This window comes from Thalassophryne amazonica, chromosome 22, assembly GCF_902500255.1.
Source record: "Thalassophryne amazonica chromosome 22, fThaAma1.1, whole genome shotgun sequence".
NCBI classification, from domain to species: domain Eukaryota; kingdom Metazoa; phylum Chordata; class Actinopteri; order Batrachoidiformes; family Batrachoididae; genus Thalassophryne; species Thalassophryne amazonica.
In genome coordinates this window covers 12613004-12638699 of record NC_047124.1, presented here as the reverse complement: position 1 = coordinate 12638699, position 25696 = coordinate 12613004, and the positions used below count along the sequence as shown (strand labels likewise).

The following is a 25696-nucleotide window of genomic DNA, read 5'->3' as shown; positions in this document are numbered from 1 at the left end:
GACATATAAACCACGATGCACTCTGCACCCTGATATCCACTAACTTCCGAAAATCGTCACCCGCTCTATAATATATAATTGAAATAAAACTGTGTACATGTGAAATGTGTCCTCTCAGGCTTACCGTAGAGTTGGTGTGACCGTTTGGACAGGAAGTCTTCTCATTTTTGGACCCTTCCACCTTACGCAGTATCTCAACTGAGACCAGCCTCCTCGGTCATAAACAGGGTTAGTGCACGTTTGTTACCAGCCGCGGCAGGTCCGTCAAAGGTGAAGCTAAGAGGAATCGCCAGGATACTCGGAGATTTCCTGAGGTCTTCTATCTACAGTTAGGGACTGTGGAACTCTGCCAAAGCAGCTGTTAAACCACCCAAAGCCTGATGGCGCTATTGCTATTTGGTGGTAGAGTTTGGTCATCTGGATACAGGATCCAAGGGCAAGGAGGTGAAGGGGGCTGGAGTGGGAAAAAAACAAAAGTGTTTTTAAAAAAAAAAATAAAAAAGTGGGTGGGGGTTTGTTCGTGTGGCTGGCTGGAGGTAGCCAGGCTCTCCTCCTGCTCCTCGTCCTCCTCTGTCCCTACAGGTGGGTGTCTTCCTCATCTGGTATGTCCTCCTTCAGAAGGTTGTCCATGGGGACGATCCAGCTGTCGTTGAACTCGCCATTCAGCGCCACTTTCTTCTCCTGCATCTCGGGATTCACCTCCATCACTTCTAGGGTGGGGTTGTCATGGTAACCATTCTCCACTGTGTGGAGCTCCTCTGTTAAGTGTTGCTGTGGAGATAAACAGCAGAAAACCACCTGAAAAATAGGCATTTGGTTACAGTGAGCATGTGGATAATGGCTCTCTGATATCCTCCGCATAAATATTAAACACATCCGCCACACCTGGATCGTAGCCACCCAGTCCACTCCCACCTCTCAGAATATTAAAATATTATTTTTGCAGATATGAAAACTTATACTTTACCAAATAAACAATACAGAAAACACTGGATGTTGGAAATTTGTCCAGCAGAGGGAATTCAGACTGCATTGTTTACAATGCAGTCAGGCTTGGCTGGGACCCCCATCACCTCTTGGTCACATTAGCAACAAGACACAGGAAAACCAACCGTCATTAATTTTCAATCGTAGTGGTCATTTGACAATGACAAGAGATAAGTGGTTGCTGTACCGGCAGTTATATGGGGCCAAAATAGATGAGAAGTCTGTTTTATGCAAATGCTTAACACAGCAACTATCAAGCTCAGTGACGGCAGTGTGACGTATGTTGATTGGCTGCTCAAACAAAATATTCCAAGATGGTGGAAAATTCTCCCAGATGGCTATAGAACTACAGCCAATATATAGACGACCATCTATATATTCTTTTTCATTTTTTCCTCTAATGTTTTGAAAAGTTAGTGATGAATAAACACTTTTATATTTCGTATATCATATATATATCGTATAGCACACCAAACTTCCACATCAGACAGACACCACAAAATCTCATAGCCAAAGAGACCTGTGACCGAAGACTCAAAACCACAGAGTAGAGCTGAAAGTATCAGGACCCTGAATACTGTATAACCAGGTAGAGGTCAATGAAGGTTTACACAGAGGTCAAAATTTAAAAATGATCCAGTCCTATTAAAACTATACCACATTATTTGTCTAATCATAAAGGTTCCATAAAGGTCTAGTTTGGACTATCTATGACTGAATGTTTTGGAGTTATGGGGTTAAAACATCAAAGTTTCAGTTTCAGTTTGTATGAAGTTGCCCCAAGTTTGGTAAAAAGTGATGCAAATTATGGTTTAAGATAACAGGATTAATAAATGGAATAATTTTAACAGTGTTAAATGTTTGGTCTCCAAAGTAAACAACAAACAAGGTCGACACCCATTTGGATTTTATGACATTTTTGAATGGCTGCTCGAAAACGCCCAAACACCAAATGTACCAAATCCTGAAAGATATTACAATCTGGGTCTGAATCCACAGCTGCGATGTCAGACTTCTTTTCCTCAAAAAAAATCTTTTTTGTGCAAGGTGCAACAAAAAAGAAGGGGTGGCTCCCCCTTGTGACCTGTCACTGTAACTGAACTGACGCGCCAGACAAGAGGGAACTTAGTACCTGGTTTTCATTGTAGGGTTTGCGGTGCTGTGAAGCGCACACGGCGAGGATGACGATCATGATGAGTAGAGCGCCACAGGAGGCGAGGATGGCGATCAGCGTTTTGTTATCGCCCGACTTCTTCAAGTTGGAAAAACAAAACCAGAATTATCACTTACAGGCTTTTTCACATGGTTGTATTTCATAATTAATTTTTTAATGTTACCTTGGTGATTTCTTCATAAATCTGGTTTGCAATCACAGATTTCACTGTAAGATAAACAATCATCTGGGATAATTTATATTTGCAGATTTTTTTTTTACCTTATTTTTAAATTAATTTTTTGAAATTGGCTTACCTTTGCCATTAACTTCAACGTCACTGAGCAGCACTTTGCCGTTGTGGCGCCGCCATATCACAGTGCAGTTTCCTGTGTGCATGTCCACCATCAGCCGCCGGCACACAGTCACCAGATCTTTCTGCTCTTCTCTCTGAAAACGACACACCAACATCTATCACATTTAATTTCTTTTTTAGCATTTCTTTTCTGAGCCATCAGCATGAGTGTGGCTGAAAAAGGTCAAAGGTGACCGTAGTGTGGAACATCGCGGCCGTGTGAAGTCACATGAAAGAAGTGTGGGAAAGAAGGAAACCAGTGACAGGCAGGAAAGTTCCCACTAAGATACTTTTTCCACTCTGACTTTGTTTTTGGACCGAACACGTTGAGGGTCCTCTGCTGCTGTCTATCATCAAACCCATTATTTTAGAAATCACCGATCCACAGCATGGTATTCCAAAAGTGGACAAATAATGGACTCCAGCAGACACAGAAAGGCTTTGGAAGTCAAAGAAACTTCAACCCACCTGCTCCTAATTTCTATCATCCATTTGCTATACTTGTTTCCTGCAACAATCCCAGACATCTCCAGCAGGTGGCAGAGAACCTGCATGGATTCAACCACACCAGCTCCTAATTTCCATCATCTATTTGATAAATTTGTTTCCTGCAATAATCCCAGACATCTCCAGCAGGTGGCAGACAACCTACAGGGATTCAATCACACCTGCTAGTAATTTCTATCACCCATCCAGCAGGTGGCAGGTCAGCCTATGGGTTATTACATAAGCAAAACAAAACTGCTTTTTGGATTGATATGGGCAGTCACTCATCAAATATACAGTTTCATTTAATCTTCTCAACAATTCCTCAAGTTCAACAAGTAATCCCTCAAACAATTCTCTTTAGCTGCAGGTACAGTTAAAACAGAACAAGTTTCCCATTGGTGAAAAGGAAACCAGTCCACTAGACGTCACTATCACAGCATTTTGAGTCATTTTCTGAAGCTTTTGGTTCATTGGGTTTTTGAGGTTCCTTTTTTGACCCTAGATACCCGCCTGTCCAGCAGAGTCGCAGTGGTTTGATTAGTTTGAAACAATGAGTCATTTTTATGAGGCAACTGCTTTGTCTGTGTTTATAGAATCATGTTTCATTTCTAAGTTGAAAACAGCGTCTCCTGTTGAAGCAATTTTTTAATTTAGTTTTTGAACTCAAAATAAGAGTACATCTTACCTCCTCACCATCATTCAGAGAGTACTGCAAAAACAAAGAGAATGTCTGTTAAAAATGTCGTTACACCACGAGTCTTAAGACGTGAATACGTTGGGTTTCTCTGTTCTCTTACTGAAAAGATCTCTGGCTCAATTCCCGTAGCTGTGCTGATGGTTTTGGTTGCTGTGGCGACAGCGATGATGTTGGCAGTCAGCGCCGGGGACAGGGTTGTAGGTGCGGCCCCTGAGATCTGAGCTGTGGTGGGCGTTGCTTTGCCAATGACTGAGGGGCCGCTGGTGGGACCATTGGTGGGCCCGATGGTGGGCCCGTTGGTGGGCCCCGTGGACTTTGGCGGCTCTGTTGCTTTCAGCGTGACCACATCAGGCCTTAACAATAACACAGTGGTGGTCTTGACATTCTCCTTGGTGCTGAAAAACTGATCTCCTGGGGAAACTAAAAAAATAACAACAACAAAAACTATAGTTAGCAATATGGTACGGGTATTTGCTAATGCTAGTAAGTCCCTTCGGCTGCTCCCTTGTTTTGTATTCGGGGTCGCCACAGCAAATCCAAGGTGGATCTGCATGTTGAACTGGCACAAATTTTACACCAGATGCCCTTCCTGACGCAACTACACATTACATGGAGAAATGTGGTAGGGGTGGGATTCAAACCGGGAACCTTCCGCACTGAAACCAAGTGCATTAACCACTTGGCCACAACCCCTACTGCTAATGCTAAACTACAAATATTCCTGCAGGAACCCTGAATGAACCATTTACATTTTTTAAGTTAAATCAATCAAAGTGTTTGTAAGATAGTTAACAAGTACATTATAATGTATATTTATAGATAACCTGTATAATATATATATATAAATCAAATCAAATCAAATCAATTTTTTTTATATAGCGCCAAATCACAACAAACAGTTGCCCCAAGGCGCTTTATATTGTAAGGCAAAGCCATACAATAATTACGGAAAAACCCCAACGGTCAAAACGACCACCTGTGAGCTAGCACTTGGCAACAGTGGGAAGGAAAAACTCCCTTTTAACAGGAAGAAACCTCCAGCAGAACCAGGATCAGGGAGGGGCAGTCTTCTGCTGGGACTGGTTGGGGCTGAGGGAGAGAACCATGAAAAAGACATGCTGTGGAGGGGAGCAGAGATCAATCACTAATGACTAAATGCAGGGTGGTGCATACAGAGCAAAAAGAGAAAGAAACACTCAGTGCATCATGGGAACCCCCCAGCAGTCTAAGTCTATAGCAGCATAACTAAGGGATGGTTCAGGGTCACCTGATCCAGCCTTAACTATAAGCTTTAGCAAAAAGGAAAGTTTTAAGCCTAATCTTAAAAGTAGAGAGGGTGTCTGTCTCCCTGATCTGAATTGGGAGCTGGTTCCACAGGAGAGGAGCCTGAAAGCTGAAGGCTCTGCCTCCCGTTCTACTCTTACAAACCCTAGGAACTACAAGTAAGCCTGCAGTCTGAGAGCGAAGCGCTCTATTGGGGTTATATGGTACTATGAGGTCCCTAAGATAAGATGGGACCTGATTATTCAAAACCTTATAAGTAAGAAGAAGAATTTCAAATTCTATTCTAGAATTAACAGGAAGCCAATGAAGAGAGGCCAATATGGGTGAGATATGCTCTCTCCTTCTAGTCCCTGTCAGTACTCTAGCTGCAGCATTTTGAATTAACTGAAGGCTTTTCAGGGAACTTTTAGGACAACCTGATAATAATGAATTACAATAGTCCAGCCTAGAGGAAATAAATGCATGAATTAGTTTTTCAGCATCACTCTGAGACAAGACCTTTCTAATTTTAGAGATATTGCGTAAATGCAAAAAAGCAGTCCTACATATTTGTTTAATATGCCCTTTGAATGACATATCCTGATCAAAAATGACTCCAAGATTTCTCACAGTATTACTAGAGGTCAGGGTAATGCCATCCAGAGTAAGGATCTGGTTAGACACCATGTTTCTAAGATTTGTGGGGCCAAGTACAATAACTTCAGTTTTATCTGAGTTTAAAAGCAGGAAATTAGAGGTCATCCATGTCTTTATGTCTGTAAGACAATCCTGCAGTTTAGCTAATTGGTGTGTGTCCTCTGGCTTCATGGATAGATAAAGCTGGGTATCATCTGCGTAACAACGAAAATTTAAGCAATGCCGTCTAAGGGAAACATGTATGAAGTGAATAAAATTGGTCCTAGCACAGAACCTTGTGGAACTCCATAATTAACCTTAGTCTGTGAAGACGATTCCCCATTTACATGAACAAATTGTAATCTATTAGATAAATATGATTCAACCCACCGCAGCGCAGTGCCTTTAATACCTATGGCATGCTCTAATCTCTGTAATAAAATTTTATGGTCAACAGTATCAAAAGCAGCACTGAGGTCTAACAGAACAAGCACAGAGATGAGTCCACTGATAAGAAGATCATTTGTAACCTTCACTAATGCTGTTTCTGTACTATGATGAATTCTAATATATACTCAACAAAAATATAAACGCAACACTTTTGGTTTTGCTCCCATTTTGTATGAGATGAACTCAAAGATCTAAAACTTTTTCCACATACACAATATCATCATTTCCCTCAAATATTGTTCACAAACCAGTCTAAATCTGTGATAGTGAGCACTTCTCCTTTGCTGAGATAATCCATCTCACTCACAGGTGTGCCATATCAAGATGGTGATTAGACACCATGATTAGTGCACAGGTGTGCCTTAGACTGCCCACAATAAAAGGCCACTCTGAAAGGTGCAGTTTTGTTTTATTGGGGGGGGATACCAGTCAGTAACTGGTGTGACCACCATTTGCCTCATGCAGTGTATCACATCTCCTTCGCATCATCCGTGAAGAGAACGCCTCTCCAACGTGCCAAACACAAGCGAATGTGAGCATTTGCCCACTCAAGTCGGTTACGACGACGAACTGGAGTCAGGTCGAGACCCCGATGAGGACGACGAGCATGCAGATGAGCTTCCCTGAGACGGTTTCTGACAGTTTGTGCAGAAATTCTTTGGTTATGCAAACCGATTGTTCCAGCAGCTGTCCGAGTGACTGGTCTCAGACGATCTTGGAGGTGAACATGCTGTATGTGGAGGCCCTGGGCTGGTGTGGTTACACGTGGTCTGCAGTTGTGAGGCTAGTTGGATGTACTGCCAAATTCTCTGAAACGCCTTTGGAGACAGCTTATGGTAGAGAAATGAACATTCAATACACGAGCAACAGCTCTGGTTGACATTCCTGCTGTCAGCATGCCAATTGCACGCTCCCTCAAATCTTGCGACATCTGTGGCATTGTGCTGTGTGATAAAACTGCACCTTTCAGAGTGGCCTTTTATTGTGGGCAGTCTAAGGCACACCTGTGCAATAATCATGGTGTCTAATCAGCATCTTGATATGGCACAACTGTGAGGTGGGATGGATTATCTCAGCAAAGGAGAAGTGCTCACTATCACAGATTTAGACTGGTTTGTGAACAATATTTGAGAGAAATGGTGATATTGTGTATGTGGAAAAAGTTTTAGATCTTTGAGTTCATCTCATACAAAATGGGAGCAAAACCAAAAGTGTTGCGTTTATATTTTTGTTGAGTATATATTGGGGAGGTGATGGTCTAGTGGCTAAGGTGTTGGGCTTGAGTCCAGAAGATCATGGGTTCAAATCCCCACCTGACTGGAAAATCACTAAGGGCCCTTGGGCAAGGCCTTTAATCCCCTATTGCTGCCGGTGTGTAGTGAGCGCCTTGTATGACAGCACCCTGACATCGGGGTGAATGTGAGGCATAACTGTGAAGCGTTTTCAGCGTCTGATTTAGATGGAAAAGCGCTATATAAATGCAGTCCATTTACCATATATATATATATATATATATATATATATATATATATACACACACACACACACACACACACACACAAAAAAAACACTTAGCCATAGAGCTAAACAAGTGCTAATCATTTTGTGATTGCTAACTTAAAACAAGAAAAATCCAAGAAATCTTTCTTTATGAGCAAATTAATACTTGTAGGAAAGCATACAAACCCTGTAAATACTAAAATGTAATAATAATAAATTAAGGCAAATGTATTATTGTACTTTTTATCAGCTCATTATTACAACTCAATTTAAATAAGTTGCTTGTAATTTAGGGTCGAAAAAGCCAATCAGCGCAATATACTTGAGTTGGGACGTAAACAAGTATGTGCTTTTGTACTGTATGGATAGCCTACTTGAACATTACTTGTTTTTTCCCCATTTAATGACCCTTTTTAATCCTACTCCACTACATTCCAAAGGGAAATGTACGAGGGTAGGCTGAAAAGTTCTAAGGCTCACTATAATGCAGTTAATGCATTACTCCTTCATGGGAAGCCTTAGAACTTTTCAGCCTACCCTCGTACTATTTGTCCACGTTGTGGAAACGGAACTGCCTGGAATCCTGGTGTCACACGGCTAATCATGTGCAGCTAAAAGTTTAAAGATAAAATTTGGTTGTGAGAGATCAGTCCTCACCTCCCGTAGTGCCTTTAGGAGCGGATGTGGAGGGTACGGTGGGCTGCCCCAGTGTAGTGGGAGCTATTGAGATCTTTGGGGGTGTGGTCGTCCGCACCATCTTGGGGGTTGTCGGTGGTGCGGTAGGTGCTTCAGTCCCAATCGTGGGAGGTGGTCCAGGTTTCTGTGTTATGACTGGCTGGGTGGGTGACACGGAGACGCTGCTGCCAGCAGCATGGCCACCGCTGGGAGGTGCTGTGGCAGGATTTGTTGCTTTGGGTGGGATGGTGGACATCAGGACAACCTGCGGTATACCCGTGGTCACACTGTTCTGCATTTTGCTTGTGGGTGTGGTCAGAGGTTGATGTGTGGTCATCAACGTGGGTGCAGGTTTGGTGGTAGCAGGAACCACGCTTCTGTCAGTAGGCTTGATGTCCAAAGAAACTGGATGTGTTGTTTGCCCCAACTTAGTGTCTTGTGTCTGAACCCCAAGAGTTACTGGTGCTCCAGTTGCCCCACCTGCAGGGTCCCCCGTGCTGACCTGATTACTAACAGCTACACCAGCCATGATGTCACCACCAGTGGTACCAGCGGCATTCTGTGGCATTGCTGATGCAGAAGGTGTGTCCGTTCCAACATTATCTGACAAAACACAGTGAAATAGGAGGCCTACAGACAAAATAAAACAAAGGGGGCGGGGGGAGTAAGAGAAAAGAAATATCATTAGTGGTCAAAACCTCATTTTAACCCGTAGCGTGGACACTATAGATATGTTGACAGACAGAGAGAGAAAGAACAAGTGTCAGCTTCAGCTACATCCATGCAAAATCCCTTCTGCAGCGTTGTGTGTGGCGAAAAGTCTCTCGAGTTTTAGAACTTAACCACTACTATACAATCAGAAAATAATTACTCTGATTTAGTATATTTCTGTGTAGACAGTCTCTCATACACACTCCATTCACTCAACCACCTGCAACATCCTTTCTGCAGAGTTGTGTGGAGGTATAACTGTTGCATTTGAATTTTAGAACAGAACCACTGTGAAAAATCCAAAAATAATGGTTTACTTCCTTAATTTAGTGCATTTTTGTGCAGAAATGCTCAGTCTCATTAACAACCATACCAGCTCCTAATTTTCCATCATCCATTCAGCAACTACCAACAATGCAAGCAGGTGGCAGGCAGTTCGAGGAGTTATTACACAACCAAAAAATATATTGCTTTTTGGATTGATCTTGTGCATCAAAGTTCACCAGACTAATCAGTTTGTCCATGTTATATACAGAAGATATCCAAGATAACATTCATGTTTTTGATCGATCTATTCACCCACTGCATTTTACAGTAACACGACTAGACTTTGGAAAATCCTAAGAACTTCAATTAAAAAAATAAACACTAAAAGCCGTAAGACCATGTAAGAAGTGGATTTCTCCAGAGTCTTCTGTTTCTCTATTTATAGTGACAAGGACAGGATGCTGCACACAATAAACGTGGACGCACCACGCCCGCAACCACGGGCTTGTCCCAGCGCACGCTGAACAATCCTGGCACGGCTTCAAATCCAGACCCCGAGAACAATGGTGTCTGCTTCACCCGTGCAGTCCTCACTTTCTGACCTCCACCCTCCAACATCCACATGCGTACAATTCCTAAATACACGCACATGGTGTCACTGTCATTACTGCACACATACCAGCCTTTTATTTGAAATCAATTATAGTTTAGAATGTTATGGTATTTACCTTTGATAAGGGAGGTACATTTTTCACCTGTGGATCTTTGTTGGTTTTTAGCAGTATTGCAGTAGCAGACGCCTTTTAGATTAGATTAGATTAGAAAGAACTTTACTGACCCCTTGGAAAGACTCCCTCAGGGAAATTAAGGTTCCAGCAGCATTGTATAGCAGCACACAGGGTAAGAATCACACAGAGTATCAAAAGTGAAAGTAAAGAAGAAAAACAGTTTGTAAAAATACACAATATAAATACCAGATGTCCAAGCAATGATTAGCTTCTATTTGTTTTTTCCTGAACATCAGCTTGGAGACCCTTGATTGGAATCAGGAACTCATCATTTTGCACCAATACCTTCACTATAAATGTGAACCATGTTTGTGTTCGCTATTCCTTTGGCAGATTTCCAACAAACTTGCCATTGTGGATGAAGGTTGACCCCAGAATTGCTATTTAAGGGTTCATTTTGGACCTGCCTGGGGTCAGATGTCAACATTTTGATGTCCATCTAACTTGGCATACATACGTTGCTGGGTTACAGAATTACTCAATCGAGGTGAAATTGGCAAAGAGCTTTGCCACGTTTGTAACCCTTCCAGGGTACCATCATACGGTGGATTCCTGCAGCATGTGAATGCAGCTTGTTGGAGACACCATCGTTGGGAGTCGGCCTGGCGGAGGCTGGTAGCGGAGAGCCTGAGCTGTCTCCGTATCAAACATCGCTTATCAGACCTAAACACTGTTACTGAGCGAGGAAGACGGTCCAGAAGAGTCGTTTAGATAAAGCTGACATCTGTGATGTATGTGCTGCTGCTCCACAGCGTCTTAGACGGAATTCCTGCAAATATTTACCTCAGAAACAGAGATACAGTGGACATTACAAGTACGCGTCCCTGTGGGCTGCTTATAACAAATATCAACAACACAATGTAAGATAATTAAAAATATAAAACAAAATAACGGGCTGCACAAGGCTCCTTTAATACAACATGACTACATCATCACTTTTACAGCCAGTTGCTTTCAAGAAGTCAAGACTTTGATTCAACATTCAGAAGCATTACCGCTAACAATGTTTTTATAAGATTAAGATTGTAAAAAATGTAACTGCAATTTCTCCTGGTGTTGGGGGGTTTTACCCTCTACCAGGTGAGGTGATTTTTTTTCATGACCCCTCTTGACCCGAGCTGTCACTGATGGATCTGTTTTTCAGCAGCCGACAGCACCCCCTGATCCTGCTGCTGTCGGTATCAGGACTGTTTTTACCTCACCCACACATTCCAGGACTCAAGGATTCCAGAAACCCACACACACACCACAACATGCTTTCTCCACAAGATGCCCCCCCCCCCCCCCCCCCCCAAAAAAGAAACTTATCTGAACCTCATGCTATAATTTTACCAAGAAAGTCACTGACATTGCAAGATTAAAGTTAATCTCGGAATTTAAATTCATTCTACTCACTACAATTGCACTCAGAGAATATCTGCATGGTGCCTGCTTTTCCCACTGCCCTTGAACTCACCCAAATATCATCTGGGACACAAGATGACCCAGCAGAACACAATGAACTTGGTCATGTAGTCTGGTTTCTGCATGTAGCACTAAAGTGCGACCAGATCCAAGATGATGGTCCTGTTTTTAAGTGAGGGGAAACCACTTTCTGCTTTGTACACGATCTATAGTAGCTTCTGTCGTTCACTGTCTGCATAAACTGTAGGGCCAAAAAGTGGATTTGACACTGAAGTTCTCAACGTCTGGTCTACAGACATTATGAACACCTGATGGCTGACTTGGTAAATGAGGATTTCCAAACTATAAGAACGTGCTAGTCTGCCGTTTCCCTTGTGAGAAAGCTGATCTTAGCCAACAAGACTCAACAACGGTGCACCTTCCCACCCAGACTTACAATCAATTTGGCTTTATCTCACATCAAGCTGTAATCCAGACAGTCCGAACTAAAATCGCTGAGTTTGCGCCACTCTTGGCTACGTTATTGCACTTTCTCAGGAACGTTGTTCTTGTACAGCCACGAACTGTTGCCTCTGTGAGTTTTGTTTGCATCTTGTTTACACGTGCTGTCCCTGATTCGTCTTGTCTAGCCTCCTCGTCTAGACCGCATTACACAAATACCAGCTTGAGTTTTGCCAGATCCCAGTCCATATATTCTGGAGTGGCTTTCCCTCTTGCAGACAGAGCAACATCTAGTTCAAAAATCAGACTGCATGAATTCTAGAACCAATCAAACTCTGATCCTGAGTTATTTGAGATGACCTCTATTGTACACCTTCTGGGGGGGGCACAAAAGCCCAATTAGAAATCTTATTAAATCCCTTTATCAATACACCTGATTGGTGACGGCTTATTTCTGCTGTAAAGTCTCTGAATGGGTGAAGCCAGCTGTGGCTGTGTCCACTTGTTTGTTGTCCCCCAGTGTGACCTGGTTCTGTTCAGTACGTGAGGTACAGGCAGAAGTGTGAGAACCAACCTTCTGTCCTTTCCCCGACTCTTCTTGTCTATTTCTTGGCTGGCTTCACCAACAGGAAGCAGCTCTTTGGATGATTTGAGCCCATGTTGACCTCTGAAGTTAAAATCTGACTTCTCGTATGTAATCCAGGCTGACTTACATTGGTAGACGTCAGGCTTTACCTATTGTTCTCTTTGTGGTTTCACTCTGCTTATTATCAGTGCCACAAGGAGGATTTTCCTCCGGGTTTAACCCACATGAACTCCTGGTCTGAGGACAGTGTCTCGGTCAAGTAACGGCACTTTTATTTCCTATTTCTTACATGTGTGACAACACAGTTGAGGCATAAGTTTACATATAACGTAACAAAAAATAAATCAAACTCAGGATCTCACTACTGGACAAATTCCACTTTATCAAACAATGTGTCTGTTAAAATGTCTGCTGTATTTCCATCAATGCTATTTAATGATAGCAGTTAGAATATTACAGTTTTTAATCAGAAAGGGCAAACCTCAAAAAGTAAAATAAAAGCCAACAAATAGGTGCATGTGTAGCATCTTCATGCAGTTCAGAGGTATTATTACTATATTATTACTACATAAAATTAGCAATAATTGTAAAACAGTCCCAATTATATTACTGATAATATTTACTTGTAGTAACATAACATATATAATTAAGAAAAAACTGTAAAATCAGCATAAAATAATTATTGCTATATTCATGATGTAGTTTACCAAAATATTACATAAAATGGATAAATTATCATTGTAAAACAGTCACAACAATTTTTAAATCATATATGTAAAATTATCAATAATTGTAAAACAGTCATAATTATATTATTGATAATATTTACGTGTAAGTAACATAACATTAAATGAAGAAATAGCTGTAAAATCAGCATAAACGAAGTACACACACATATATACACACACACACACATTCATTCATTCACACACAGTGAACTAGAATGAAATAATTATAAAAGTCATGCTAATAGCTATTATTTTTTCATTATTCTTATTAGCAATATTTTTCATGCGATTTATTACATTATTACTATATTAAAGGTAGAATAATTCGGCCCTGCGTTTAGTAATAATAGCAATGATTAAATACTTTTATTGTTGTTACTAGCACCACCACCACGTGAAAAAGAATTGAATGAACTGAACTGAACTGGTACATGCTGTCGTATACGCCGGTCCAGAGCATCCAAAACATGCTCAATGGGTGACATGTCCGGTGAGTATGCCGGCCATGCAAGAACTGGGACATTTTCAGCTTCCAAGAATTGTGTACAGATCCTTGCAACATGGGGCCGTGCATTATCCTGCTGCAACATGAGGTGATGTTCTTGGATGTATGGCACAACAATGGGCCTCAGGATCTCGATACGGTATCTCTGTGCATTCAAAATGCCATCAATAAAATGCACCTGTGTTCTTCGTCCATAACAGACGCCTGCCCATACCATAACCCCACCGCCACCATGGGCCACTCGATCCACAACATTGACATCAGAAAACCGCTCACCCACACGACGCCACACACGCTGTCTGCCATCTGCCCTGGACAGTGTGAACCGGGATTCATCCATGAAGAGAACACCTCTCCAACGTGCCAAACGCCAGCGAATGTGAGCATTTGCCTACTTAAGTCGGTTACGACGATGAACTGGAGTCAGGTCGAGACCCTGATGAGGACGACGAGCATGCAGATGAGCTTCCCTGAGACGGTTTCTGACAGTTTGTGCAGACATTCTTTGGTTATGCAAACCGATTGTTTCAGCAGCTGTCCGAGTGGCTGGTCTCAGACGATCTTGGAGGTGAACATGCTGGATGTGGAGGTCCTGGGCTGGTGTGGTTACACGTGGTCTGCGGTTGTGAGGCTGGTTGGATGTACTGCCAAATTCTCTGAAACGCCTTTGGAGACGGCTTATGGTAGAGAAATGAACATTCAATACACGAGCAACAGCTCTGGTTGACATTCCTGCTGTCAGCATGCCAATTGCACGCTCCCTCAAATCTTGCGACATCTGTGGCATTGTGCTGTGTGATAAAACTGCACCTTTCAGAGTGGCCTTTTATTGTGGGCAGTCTAAGGCACACCTGTGCACTAATCATGGTGTCTAATCAGCATCTTGATATGGCACACCTGTGAGGTGGGATGGATTATCTCAGCAAAGGAGAAGTGCTCACTATCACAGATTTAGACTGGTTTGTGAACAATATTTGAGTCAAATGGTGATATTGTGTATGTGGAAAAAGTTTTAGATCTTTGAGTTCATCTCATACAAAATGGGAGCAAAACCAAAAGTGTTGCGTTTATATTTTTGTTGAGTGTATTTTTATAATACTAAACTAACTGATGCTTTTTGGCCAGTTTATGACCACGTGGCCGAAAGAGGAGCCAGCAGAAGTCGAAAAATCAAAACCTTTGAAGCTTCAGTGAACCTGCAGAGTGCGACGCTGTCTGAATTCACTGACACTAAGTGGAGACCCCGAGGAGGTCCGCGGGCATGACCTCACTACAGCAGGTCCCGCTGTTGGGTTCAGTGGGCGTCAAGCCAATCCTGTTCAGTGTGAGAACCAGAGAGCGGAATGACAGTCCGGCTGGTGGGTGGAGACCTGTTGAATTGTCCTGCCTTCCTGAGTACCATGTTGCAAAAATGCTCTCAGGAAAAAGCACCCCCCGCCAACAAACACACACTGAATGGGATGAGGTTCGAGAGAAAGTTGGACGAATAGACCTTATTTCTCCTTGCTACTTGAGCAAATACTGTTTGAAGAAAGTCAAAATAATTATTTCCACTGTTTTAGTATTCAGTGTGTTTATGGGGTTACTTTGTAAGATCATTTCTCTTGTTCATAATTCCCTCAGCCTGCCTTCATCTACCCCCCCCCCCCCCCGCCAAAACCTATTTCAAACCAACATATATCGATTCCTCAACTGAAGATTAAATGTCCCAGAAAATGTCAGTTTTTGTTCAGTTCAATTCAGTCACATTTCATCGTCTCAGGATGATTAGTGCGTTAAAATAAGTCAGGTCAGAGCACGCACTGGTGCCTCGTGTCCGCCATACAGCAGATTCACTCCACGGTATAGCGGACTAGTTGCCAATCAGGACCCAGCTCTGGTTGGGTCATGACTGGCAACTAGTGCAGCAGTCGTTGGATCTTTGTGTTGAACCAGAACGATCACAAACCCACACACCAAGACTCTGCACTCAACCTCACTGGAATCCACAGTCATCAAGTCATCTCAGTATAGATCTCGAGATACTGACATTACTGACATTTCATAGAATAAGCTTAAATATTCAACCTTAAACACAGAACACATGCTAATGAGTCAACTAATTGGTGTGTGTGTGTGGCAGATATCCAGCCAGTTCGGCAGCCATCCCGACAGTAATCCTTGACTAATGCTCGTCTGAACATGTGCAAGAGCCATGCACTTCACGCGGATGAGTAAATAAATAAATGGAGCTGAAGCGGCGTCTGGACAAACCTGCAGTGTTAGCTTGGTGACACACAAAGGCCCCTCCCACCGGCCCACGTGCAGCCATGAGAGATGGACTACTCCCTCACTGCAGACCCCAGGTGGAACCGGGGTTCTTTTACGAGATCAGCAGCCCATTGAGAGCTAATTCAGCTCTATGGGACACGATGGGGGGGGGGCTTGGCGGGAGGAGGAGGAGGAGGAGGGCCATTTCACTTTACAATGTGCTCCGATGAAAGGAGGCGCAGAGCTCTGAATGCAAAAACACTCCATAGGAGTAAAAAGACAAGTGAAAGGGAGGAGAGAAAGTAGTGAGGAATTTTAGACAAATGACTGACCACACACACACACACACACACACACACACTGCTCCTGACCTTGGAAACCAGACTGGTATGCAAATTTTTAAAAGCTGGAGAGAAGTTCAATGTTAATTCACAGAAAAACATTACACACACACACAGAGCTGCAATTGCATCAGTTAACGTAGCTGCTTTCATCACACTTCAACACCTCAAATGTCAAATGTCATCTCAAATGAAATGTGTGAAATGACAGACGAGTTGCTTTAATCACACAATGTTCAAGGCAGATAACTTGGTATGTGTATGCAGACAACAGACACGCAGACAGGGGGCAGCGTGGTTCTGCATGTGGAAACACAGAGCTCAATCACATCCAGGCGTTTTGCCGACCTTGACATGACCTGTGTTGCAAGAGGACGTTCATCTGAGTTTATCCACCAGGTCTGATCGATATCACTCTTTGCATGTTGAAGATATGTCAGACATGGCTTACTGAATTCATCACGTGGCACAGACGTGCCTATTTTTGTGGCCGCATGATTCTACACACTTTTGTAGCAGATAGTGAACATGAGTTAAGAGAAGTTGTTCAGCACTAATGAAGAAACAGTCCTCTTTTCCTAAAAGCTGAGGATTGAGGGGAGTTCACACAAACTAATGAGGTAGATTAAAGAGCGCCGAGAACGCGAGACAAGCGCCCGCGAGCCTGAAAGAAGACATGGGGAGGAACGGGGAGGCAGCGGACGTGGGAAGAGGAGGTAAGCCAAGGTTCATGATGGTACCAGGCGCGAGCTTGATTAACGGACACCTGGCGTGGCACGCGGGGCAGATGGAGGGAGTGCGAGGTTACGGCAGAGGTTAAGGCGAGCGGCTCTTTATCAGTAAGATGGGACAGTGATGAAATGCACAGTTTAACAGCTATCAGAGGTGGCTCCCTAAAACAACATGCACATGCCAGTCGCGACCTTCAAAACATCCAACCCCCGTCTGTAAAAAGTCAAGAAAAAAGAAAATAATGGACAAACATAGGTCCTTAATATGACTCTAAAGAGCGTCACAAATATTACACTTAATAGAAGCACTTTAAACTTTTGGTTTAATGGATAATTTAACTTTTCTTTACTTTGACCCTTTTTGTAGATCGACCCCAAATGTTTATGGCTTCTATTTCAGGATAAACTGAAACCTTTTCACTAAGTCTTTGTTAAAACAGTCTCATTGGTAAAATGTCTCACAGTATTTTGCTAATTTTTTTTGTTGTTGTTGTTTGTTTATGTCATCAATCTACCCCTTTATCTGGAACTATCCCAAACTGTAATGACATCTCTTCCAGACTGCACTCAACTATTACTCAAAGTTCGCAAAAAAATAAATAAATCTGAACGTTAGTTGGCAAAAAACAAACAAACAAAAAAACTATACATTAATACACAAAATGGGCAAAATTCACAGACACAATTAAAATATAACAATCAAAGTGAACAATACAACATATCAACATATGGTTATTTCGTAACTAATCTTCAACAGCATCTACTTCACCCCCATGAGCCAACTCCAGTAATTTTTTAATTCCCTGAGGTAAACACTTAAAGCCTCGTGTCCACCGAGTGGTCCGGGTTGGTATGGTACACCGGCACAGTGTGGCACAGATCAGAATGGGTAAACATAGCTTGGCTTGTGTTTCCCTGCCAGCAGTACCCTTTGTTTGGTAGGTGGAGCATGGTAGATGTTGACATGAGCAGCGTGACATCATATTGTTGTTTCTCCGTAATCATCACCAGGAAAGTCTCCACCTCCTCCTTTGACCAAGCTTAGCTGGTTTTCGCCGACATTCTTCATTGTGAAGATATTTAAAATGCCGTGTATGTTTTCAACAAGATTCTGTATAGCGCATAAATTGTCGCAGGCGTTCCTTTGTTGCTATGTGCCAATCAATGGACAGCAGTGCATTAGCTCCTCCCTTTTGTTACCATTCCATTATTTTGGCACCCCAAGCAAGGGGTGCCAAAAAGTGGTACATATGGGGCAGTTATTCTGTTACCCGTTCCCTAAATCTGAATGTGGAAATGCACAATACAGCATTCCGTACCTTGCTGTACTGGACTGGTTCCACCAACCAAACGGCCCCCCCAAAAAATCGGCCCGCTTTTTGCATCTGCGCATGCATCATTGGCTGCGGTTCACAGATTAAAACCTCGTTTCTGCTTCAAACTGCACTCCAGTCATCATCTATCAGCGACAGATATCTGAAGCTTTAGTACAACAATCATTTCCACATAAATTCAGCATTATTTCATCAGAAAAGGCATCGGAAGCGATCAGAGCGCCGCAGCTAAATGAGCTGCTAGCTGATGCGTTCATTGCACGTAAGCCATTTCAAAGCGTCACAGAATTTCGCAGTTTCTGCTTAAAACTAACTTTAGAATGATTGAAGAGGTTTTAGCTTTATCATCTGATGGTTAATAATCCCATTAATCCATTTGATCGCTTTGCGTGAAGAGACTCCGTCTTAGATGAGTGGCAGAGCTCCGAAATGACACATGCACAGATGCAAAAGGTGGACCGATTTTTATGGGTGGACCATTCGGTCTGCAACACTGGAAGGCTCAGTGGGAATGCGGCTTTACATTTACCAACAAGCATTGCCATAACTAACAAAACAAAACAAAACACAAAGATTTCCTAGTGTACTTGCTTCAAATACAGAAGGTTTGCGGTTCAAGACCACCCATGCCTTGTTCTCCAATTTCAGCTAGCGTTGCATCAGGCTAAACATCCACTTTAAAAACCATGCCAAACCAAAGTTCACATCCATACAGGATCCTCTGTGGTGACTTCAAGCCAAAATAAATAAACAACTTAATATTGTATCTCAAAACTCAACAGTACTGAAAGAGCAAACTGAAGAGAGAATGTCTAATGTTGTATTTGAAGTGTACTGTCCAGGGACACAGACAGGTGATGTGACCAGGATCCAAACCCGGGTCTGCAAACTGACAGCCCAACTCTACCTGCAGAGCAAAGCAAAGGTAGCGCAGTGGGAGAGCAGTTACTATAGTAACTAACAAAAAAGGACGACCAACTGTTCACTCTGATGCAAGTTTCAAGTCTATCGTAAATTTTGCTTGTTTATAACAAGATAAAACTGCGGCCATGTCATAAGAAGAAAGTGAAGTATCAGGATTTATAGAATAGCTTGTAAATGGGCTAAAATATGTACGACATATGTCGTACATATTTTATGTATGTCATACATATATACACTCAACAAAAATATAAACGCAACACTTTTGGTTTTGCTCCCATTTTGTATGAGATGAACTCAAAGATCTAAAACTTTTTCCACATACACAATATCACCATTTCCCTTAAATATTGTTCACAAACCAGTCTAAATCTGTGATAGTGAGCACTTCTCCTTTGCTGAGATAATCCATCCCACCTCACAGGTGTACCATATCAAGATGCTGATTAGACACCATGATTAGTGCACAGGTGTGCCTTAGACTGCCCACAATAAAAGGCCACTCTGAAAGGTGCAGTTTTATCACACAGCACAATGCCACAGATGTCGCAAGATTTGAGGGAGTGTGCAATTGGCATGCTGACAGCAGGAATGTCAACCAGAGCTGTTGCTCGTGTATTGAATGTTCATTTCTCTACCATAAGCCGTCTCCAAAGGCGTTTCAGAGAATTTGGCAGTACATCCAACCAGCCTCACAACCGCAGACCACGTGTAACCACACCAGCCCAGGACCTCCACATCCAGCATGTTCACCTCCAAGATCGTCTGAGACCAGCCACTCAGACAGCTGCTGAAACAATCGGTTTGCATAACCAAAGAATTTGTGCACAAACTGTCAGAAACCGTCTCAGGGAAGCTCATCTGCATGCTCATCGTACTCATCAGGGTCTCGACCTGACTCCAGTTCATCGTCGTAACCAACTTGAGTGGGCAAATGCTCACGTTCGCTGGCGTTTGGCACGTTGGAGAGGTGTTCTCTTCACGGATGAATCCCGGTTCACACTGTCCAGGGCAGATGGCAGACAGCGTGTGTGGCGTCGTGTGGGTGAGCAGTTTTCTGATGTCAATGTTGTGGATCGAGTGGCCCATGGTGGCGGTGGGGTTATGGTATGGGCAGGCGTCTGTTATGGACGAAGAACACAGATGCATTTTATTGATGGCATTTTGAATGCACAGAGATACCGTGACGAGATCCTGAGGCCCATTGTTGTGCCAACATCCAAGAACATCACCTCATATTGCAGCAGGATAATGCACGGCCCCATGTTGCAAGGATCTGTACACAATTCTTGGAAGCTGAAAATGTCCCAGTTCTTGCATGGCCGGCATACTCACCAGACATGTCACCCATTGAGCATGTTTGGGATGCTCTGGACCGGCGTATACGACAGCGTGTACCAGTTCCTGCCAATATCCAGCAACTTCGCACAGCCATTGAAGAGGAGTGGACCAACATTCCACAGGCCACAATTGACAACCTGATCAACTCTATGCGAAGGAGATGTGTTGCACTGCATGAGGCAAATGGTGGTCACACCAGATACTGACTGGTATCCCCCCCCAATAAAACAAAACTGCACCTTTCAGAGTGGCCTTTTATTGTGGGCAGTCCAAGGCACACCTGTGCACTAATCATGGTGTCTAATCAGCATCTTGATATGGCACACCTGTGAGGTGGGATGGATTATCTCAGCAAAGGAGAAGTGCTCACTATCACAGATTTAGACTGGTTTGTGAACAATATTTGAGGGAAATGGTGATATTGTGTATGTGGAAAAAGTTTTAGATCTTTGAGTTCATCTCATACAAAATGGGAGCAAAACCAAAAGTGTTGCGTTTATATTTTTGTTGAGTGTATGTATGACACACTGATGAAGACCTAGTTGAAACGCGTCTGTGCTCCTGATCCTGTCGTCTTGCCGTGAGTCATTAAAACTTTTATTAAGAAGGACACTTGAGTGTTGCTGGCTATATTTTTATATTGACTAAAATATGTAAAACCAGCAACCCAAGCTTTTAACAGGAACAAGCTCTACCAAAGTGCGTTATCACCGAAGAAAATAAATTCGCATTCTTGAAGCCTTCTGAAAATCTGCTTGGAAAATCACATTTCCTTTGTGACTTTTCAAAGCCTTCCTTAACCGTCCAGCAGGAGAAATACCTTCCTGTAACTGGGTGGGACTCGATTCAAAGCCATCCACTGCTGCCACACCCTCCTTGGGAACCGTGATGTTGATGAAGGTTTTTCCATCTATTGTTCTCCATTTTGTCCCATGTGCACCGGCCAACACTGACACCACACAATTGTGCCAATTGGGCCTGGTGTCCGGACAGGTTAGAAACCCAGACTAGCTGTTATCTCGTAGGAAAAGGAAGAGTCGTGAACCCGCAAATGTAGAAAACATAAGGCACATGCAGGGGTTAGTCTACATTTGATTATTACTCTAAGGGTCAGAATCCTGACCCCTGAGTTGGAAAAGTAGTTAAATGATCCAGGTACTGTCAAGCAGACGCTGATAGGATGTTACAATCAACACAACATGGTGAAATGTGTTTTATGCATGAAACTGTTTGGAGAAATCATAAGTAAGCCATTTTAGCACCTGCTATCTTTATAGATATAGCTAATAATAATAAAAAAAAATGGGCTTAGCGATGTTACCCAACTTTACTCACTTGAATGGGATGAGGCCATAAACAACACAAGTCACACCCTTTTTTGGTTAACTGCATATGTGATGCTTTAATTTAAATTCAGGCTAAACTACACACCAATCCTTAGTCAACTCCAGTGGATTCACTCATCTTTGATCCTGATCACTCATGACCCTGGCATTTGGATCTGTTCACCGAACTCATCAACAATCCTGATTACAGGATTAGAGATCAAAAAACACAGGCAAGATCACAATCAAAGGAATCACGGTCAAAGATAAAAGGTCAAAGACACACTTTGATCCATAGCGCTATAGTAAACAGAAATCCTATTGACAGGATCAAAGGAAACAGGATTAAAGTTGAAAGATGTGATCTGACCTTTGAGCTGCACTGCTGTAGTAGTTAGCAAACTTAATGGTGGAGGTGATGGTCTAGAGGTTATGTGTTGAGCTTCAGACCAGAGGATCCTCAGTTCAAAACCCAGCCAGACTGGAAAATTGCTAAGGGCCCTTGGGCAAGGTCCTTAATCCCCTAGTTGCTCCCGGTGTGTAGTGAGCACCTTGCACGGCAGCACCCTGACAATGGTGTCTGGGTGAATGTGAGGCATCACTGTAAATGCAGTCTATTTAATTACAAGATCAAAGGAATTTCAATCAAAAAATTAAAAACATTATATTATGTCCTGCTGACAGACAAACCGCAACAAAAACACGTCCTCCTTGAAGGATGTTAAGGTCAAACTAATCTATAAATTAATAAATAAATAATAGCAGACGCGTAGATGATGATGTGTGTATATCCAGGAAATAGTATCTTTTTAGTCCTTTACAGTAAAGTTAAATGTACAGTACAAAGTTCTGAGTAACTGAGCATGAGAAATGATCTTTTTTAATCTGCAATTTAGTCAGCTGCTGTTTGAAATGTGCCCTAGAAATAAATATGACTCAATTAAAAAAAGACCTGTGAATTACAAAAAAAAAAAAAAAAAACGCCAAAATCTAAAGTGAAATGAATACAAATTCACGAGAATAATTCAGAACGTTCAGTTAATAAATACCCACACACACACACTTCTCAACAGCAGCTAATATGGATTAAAACTTCAATCTCCACTTCACATCTTGTAAATAAATACACACAGCTGCTCATTCACACACTCATGACGCTTATTTTTAGAAAAACATGTGTCTTCAGGTCATTCTGGTTCTATTTTCACACAAACAAAACAATAAAACTGTCCTGTCTGAAATCACCTCATGCCGTTATAAAAGAGGGGCAGGTGCAGAATTAAAGAAAGACACTTTGCCTGTCGGGGAGGGCGGAGGGTCGGGGGGCTTGGTGCACTTTAACTAGTCTCATGTGTGTGTGGGTGTGTGTGTGTAAGTGTACATTTATGACACTGTGAAACAGATATCTACAAACAAATTGGATTGTAGATGTTTCATATGAGTTACAGTTAGGATCAAACAGCATATGAAAGTCTTTGTATGTATTTTTTATTTCTGATATACTCTACATCAAATGACCTGACACGTCAAATTAAAACATTAGAAGCATATATTCACCATTAAACTGTCAGTTCCTCGTGTAACATGAACAAACTCATAATACTTACTGTAATCTGCATTCTACAACATACATATCTGTGAGTGTGTGTGTGTGAAAATGTTTTAGGCAAAACAGAATTTTCATAAAATACAATTTGCAATGTAGGTCAACAGAAAATCAGATTTTATAAACTCTAAACATTTCTATTGCAACTAAACCCAATTTTTTTTCTACTGAAATTTTTTGAATTTTTTTGTATTTGTAACGGCTCATTACTGATCAGTAATAGAATGAACGCAAAATGTTATTAAACACAACTGGATTTTCCTATACATCTTACTAATCCTTGACCACAAAAACTAAAAAATGATTTACTTACGGGCAAATTTTGCAGTGACAAAGTAAAATAGAACTGAGCACATTTTGGGTGAACAGTAAAACTGCACCTCAGTTTTTTTCCTTTTCTAATTTCTTCAACACTGTAAGAAGGGTTTTCTGTGCATTTCATTCTATAACACTGCTGCCTTGTGACATCATAAAGATTTGACGAGGATAAAGGTCAGAATTTATCTTGGCTGTGCTTCTACTTTTTTGTGTCATGTGCGTAAACTTAATATATGGAGAGATGTTTAAGGCACATTTAACTTATTTTTATTTGAAAATGAGCTGAGCTTTAATGAAGTTGAAAAATAATCACGATTTCTATTGATATACAAATGTTTGGACGCTTCAAATTAGACTGTATTCTGCACAGAATTGTATGACGTGAACGTGCAGGATGAAGAACAGAGCACCTGTTGTTACATCACACCGCTGACGCTCACCATCGCTTTTTAAAGCTGATATCAGTCTATAAATAATAAAAAAAAAAACCTGCAGCTTTACTGATGGATTATTGAGTGAAAAGCAACAAAAATATACTAAATATTAAAACAAAATACACAGAGATTTGATAGGTTTTGTTGCTTGGATTCAAATCCAGTTTGACAGTGGGGGAGATAAAATTGAAGAAAAAAAAAATTAAAATACAGAGTTTTCCAGTAATCATGAGGCCATGAGGATTTTAAACTCACCCAGTGTAAGCAGAAGCCACTTGACGTCTACCGTCGCTCTCATCCTGTTTGTGCACGTTCCCCCGTCCAGACGAGTCTATCATTCATGCAGTGCGGCACCACAAGCTCTTACTTTCTCTTTCTAAGATGTTCTCCGGGTGACAAATCCGAGTCTGACGCCGTCCCGTCCTGTCACGCCTTTCCCTCTGAATTTCTATCTCAAGAAAAATATCACGCCCCAACTTATTGTTGATTGTTTTTTCCCCTTCTTCTTTTAAACTGAAAGGCAAGAATGCTTTTGTTTGTCTCTGCTGCTTCTTTTCTCTGCAGACGTGGGGATTTGGGGGAAGAGTTTTTCCGCCGTCTCCTTGGCTGCACCGTTATTTCTCAGTGTCTCTCGGCTTCCCTCCCTCTCTCTGTCTCCCACAGTGGCACGGTGCTGGTATTGTGCTCAGCTTTCCAACTAAATGTTCAGCTGTTACCACACGGCCAAGCAGACCAGAGGCTCTGCCCATTTCCCGGGACTGCTCCTGCCTCCCTTATCATGAGAAACCAGGGGCTGATCCAACCTGATCCAATCCCCAAAGCTCTGGACTGTGGCTGCCGGGACATTTTGAATAACAAAGGAAGCCGCGAGACAATGTGTTCCCCTGGGTTTTGAGTCATTGCAAAAAATGGGGTGTAGCTCAAGGATGCAGGGTGAAGACACATCGGCGACTATGTCGTTTGAACTCAGGCAGGACCTTGCAAAGTCGCCGTGTCTTCATATCCACCCTGACATAAAAAAAACAACAAAAAAAAAACAGGATGAAGCGGAAAAAGGCTGAAAATATTTGGGCAGATTTCTGAGAGTTTCTTTCAGACACTGTAAAACGGGATGTGAAGTAGATTTAAAATCAAAAACGGTGACCTGCAGGAAACAAGACAGGTCCCAGGAGGCTGCAGTCAGAGTCTACAAAAAAGTGGCCACATCTCACAATGCACCCTCTTTTATTATCACTGATAAAAACAAAAAAAAAAGTCTATAAATACTAGGACACTGACCCGTTAGGAACCATGGGTTCTAGATGTGGTCGTTTGTATATACGGAGGACAACTGACGTTTGGGGAAAATGTGTTTACAGATATGTTACATTTTTTAGGTACTGACAGAAAAGTTTCTATGGCTTTTATGAAAGTCTTTATTGCAGGTTTAATCTGTTTTCAGTTGGGTTCAATTTTTTAAA

General features: G+C 42.1%; 1 protein-coding gene across 2 annotated transcripts; it reads right to left on the bottom strand.

The window, feature by feature from the left end:
* Positions 1-567: 567 nt before the first annotated feature.
* Positions 568-25037, bottom strand: podxl (podocalyxin-like). 2 transcript variants are annotated; one of them, XM_034162918.1, is made up of 8 exons: positions 24492-25037; positions 8188-8835; positions 3782-4101; positions 3670-3693; positions 2458-2590; positions 2325-2368; positions 2120-2239; positions 568-771 (listed from the first exon to the last, which is right to left on the bottom strand). In XM_034162918.1, the coding sequence occupies exons 1-8, from the start codon at positions 24532-24534 to the stop codon at positions 577-579; spliced, it is 1527 nt and encodes a 508-aa protein (XP_034018809.1). In that variant the 5' UTR covers positions 24535-25037; the 3' UTR covers positions 568-576. The 2 variants fall into 2 exon arrangements, with proteins under 2 accessions (XP_034018809.1, XP_034018811.1); XM_034162920.1 differs by having other exon boundaries at positions 3782-4092.
* Between the last annotated feature and the right edge of the window lie 659 nt (positions 25038-25696).